Source organism: Asparagus officinalis, chromosome 7 (assembly GCF_001876935.1).
Source record: "Asparagus officinalis chromosome 7, Aspof.V1, whole genome shotgun sequence".
Lineage (NCBI taxonomy): Eukaryota > Viridiplantae > Streptophyta > Magnoliopsida > Asparagales > Asparagaceae > Asparagus > Asparagus officinalis.
This window is the reverse complement of record NC_033800.1, coordinates 64,264,249-64,265,165: the sequence shown is the minus strand read 5'-3', so window position 1 is coordinate 64,265,165 and position 917 is coordinate 64,264,249. Positions and strand designations below refer to the sequence as shown.

General features: G+C 34.9%; 1 protein-coding gene across 1 annotated transcript in view; it reads right to left on the bottom strand.

The window, feature by feature from the left end:
* Positions 206-917, bottom strand: part of LOC109847260 (protein FAR1-RELATED SEQUENCE 5-like) — a 1,185-nt gene continuing 473 nt past the window's right edge. The window contains exon 1 of the mRNA XM_020416497.1: positions 206-917. This exon is cut by the window's right edge and continues 473 nt beyond it. Coding sequence (XP_020272086.1) covers positions 206-917 — 712 coding nt within the window.

Below are 917 nucleotides of genomic sequence, written 5' to 3'. Positions count from 1 at the left end.
CAACATTCTTCAGAAACACATGCTTTGTTTTGGTCAACCGTTAACTTTGTTTTGGCCCTCCGTTAACTTTCTCGACCACCACCTGCAATATTTTTAATCAACAAAAAAAATTATAACTTTAACATGACAAATGCATCGACAGGAAAAAATATTAAATTAAGATTAAATATAATACCTTAGCTAAAGGACAACTCGTTATATAATGTCATTTTCCCTTACAAATTCCACAAAATCTTTGTTTTTTTATACCCTTTTCTTGTGCTATCTCCATTCCGGACTTAATTCTAGTAGTTTGTGCTGGTCGTCCCTTCGTGGCAATAGGTTTATCTGGATCACGAATAGTGATTTGTGTTGCTTCCTCTACAGAGATGGGTATGGATGAAGTAGGCATCTTATTGCTGGCATTGCTCTCATTTTCATTGTCGTTAAATTCCTTTTCTTTCTTGTAAGCACCAACTTCTTCAAAAAATGAGTCTAAAAAAGCACTGAACTTATCATAAAGTGTACTTGAAGTCAATGTATCTTCTAGTGCCTTGTTACATCTACTCCTAAGGGCCCAATGTTTAATGATAGAGAGTTGGTTTTCACTATTTGAAATACAATTTCTAATAACTATGCAACCAACATGTCTTGCTTTAATTGTCCATCGTTGCATAATATATCTTGATGGAATTTCTAATACTTGCCTCTTTACTAAAATGTGAAAGCTATGTTTGCATAATATACCTTCCATTTCAAATTTCGCATAAGAGCACTTAATTATTTTATCTTTGGATGCATCGAAAACAACATGATGCTTTACCCTCTTCTTGCTCTCAGCCTCGCTATCTATATTCCAAACGGCATAAGTAGCACTTACGCCGTCCTTCGACAACCTTTCATGAAGCATGGAGTAACTATCCTTGAGTTCTTTCTGA